Genomic DNA, 1388 nt, shown 5'->3' on the forward strand with positions numbered 1-1388 from the left:
GTGGATGACAGATCCATGTCCGCTGTATGGAGCGGTTGGATGGGAAAGGACCGCCTGTCTGTTTCCATCTTACTGTCATCCGATCCATCAGCCAGATGGGGAATGGATCCCCATTCGTTTTTAGCAGACTGGGCTGAATGCTGGCGGGTGTCAGCGGACATCTGCCCTTCCATAGAGAGCAATGGATGGACTGATCGGGTCAGCCTGAAAAACTGACAGGTGGCCTGTCAATGTGAAAAGGGAGGGCAGCCAAACAGGTATGCTGCATGGACATGTGCTGAACAGGAATATACTGACAGGAGAAGAGATCAGAGTGATGACTTATCATTCTGCTGCTGCTCCTTCATCCTCCACTCATAGACTGAGGGCAGGGGGATAAGTCACATTCTAAAGTATTATGTGTAGCTTAAAGTGGTTGTAAACCTCAGACATTAAATATAAACAAAGCATATCCCTCTATAGTGTGCACTTGTCTCAATCCAGAGCACTAAGTATCATTTCTGTCTGTTTACAACCACTTAAAAGTAATGGTGTGAGGTCCATCGGCCCCGTGTGAAGGAGAGTGTGGTGCGCTGCTTGTGAGCCGTCATGAAGCTGGTCAGGTTCCTGATGAAACTCAGTCATGAGACGGTGACAGTGGAGCTGAAGAATGGGACTCAGGTGCACGGCACTATCACAGGGGTTGATGTAAGCATGAATACACATTTGAAAGCTGTCAAAATGACCGTAAAGAACAGAGAACCTGTTCAGCTGGAGACTTTGAGTATACGAGGCAATAACATCCGATACTTTATTCTACCTGACAGTTTGCCCCTTGATACCTTGCTTGTTGATGTTGAACCAAAAGTTAAGTGTAAGAAAAGAGAAGCTGTTGCAGGCCGTGGCAGAGGAAGAGGTCGTGGACGGGGAAGAGGCCGTGGCAGAGGAAGAGGAGGACCAAGGCGATAGCTTTACCACTAAAATTAGCTTCACAATAACAAAAATATTGTTTTTGTACAGATTTTGTTGACTTTAACCACTTAAGCCCCGGAGGATTTGGCTGCTAAAAGACCAGTGGGTATTTTGCGATTCGGCACTGCGTGACTTTAACGGACAATTGCGCGGGCATGCGACGCTGTACCTAAACTAATTTGACGTCCTTTTTTCCCCACAAACAGGGCTTTCTTTTGGCGGTATTTGATCACCTGTGCGATTTTTTGATCGTGCGCTATAAACAAAAAAAGAGCGTCAATTTTGCAAAAATAACAATATTTTTCAAATTTTTTTATATGAAATTCCCCCCAAAAAAATGTAAAAATCTAAATTTTTTAACATTTTCGGCCAATTTGTTTTATGCTACATATGTTTGGTAAAAAAAATCGCAAAAAGCGTATTTTGATTGGTTTGCG

General features: G+C 44.0%; 1 protein-coding gene across 1 annotated transcript; it reads left to right on the forward strand.

Annotated features, from left to right (window-relative positions):
* Window positions 1-530: 530 nt before the first annotated feature.
* LOC309558030 (small nuclear ribonucleoprotein Sm D1-like) lies at window positions 531-985 on the forward strand. Its single transcript, XM_082260953.1, has one exon. The coding sequence runs from the start codon at window positions 589-591 to the stop codon at window positions 946-948; it is 360 nt and encodes a 119-aa protein (XP_082117079.1). The 5' UTR covers window positions 531-588; the 3' UTR covers window positions 949-985.
* The last annotated feature ends 403 nt before the right edge of the window (window positions 986-1388 follow it).

The sequence above is a fragment of the Pelophylax lessonae genome, assembly GCF_965119305.1.
Source record: "Pelophylax lessonae genome assembly, chromosome: 6".
NCBI lineage: Eukaryota > Metazoa > Chordata > Amphibia > Anura > Ranidae > Pelophylax > Pelophylax lessonae.

What these genes read in the sequence shown, in the direction of transcription:
- LOC309558030 (XM_082260953.1), top strand. Translation starts at nt 589, where the DNA reads ATGAAGCTGGTCAGGTTCCTGATGAAACTCAGTCATGAGACGGTGACA.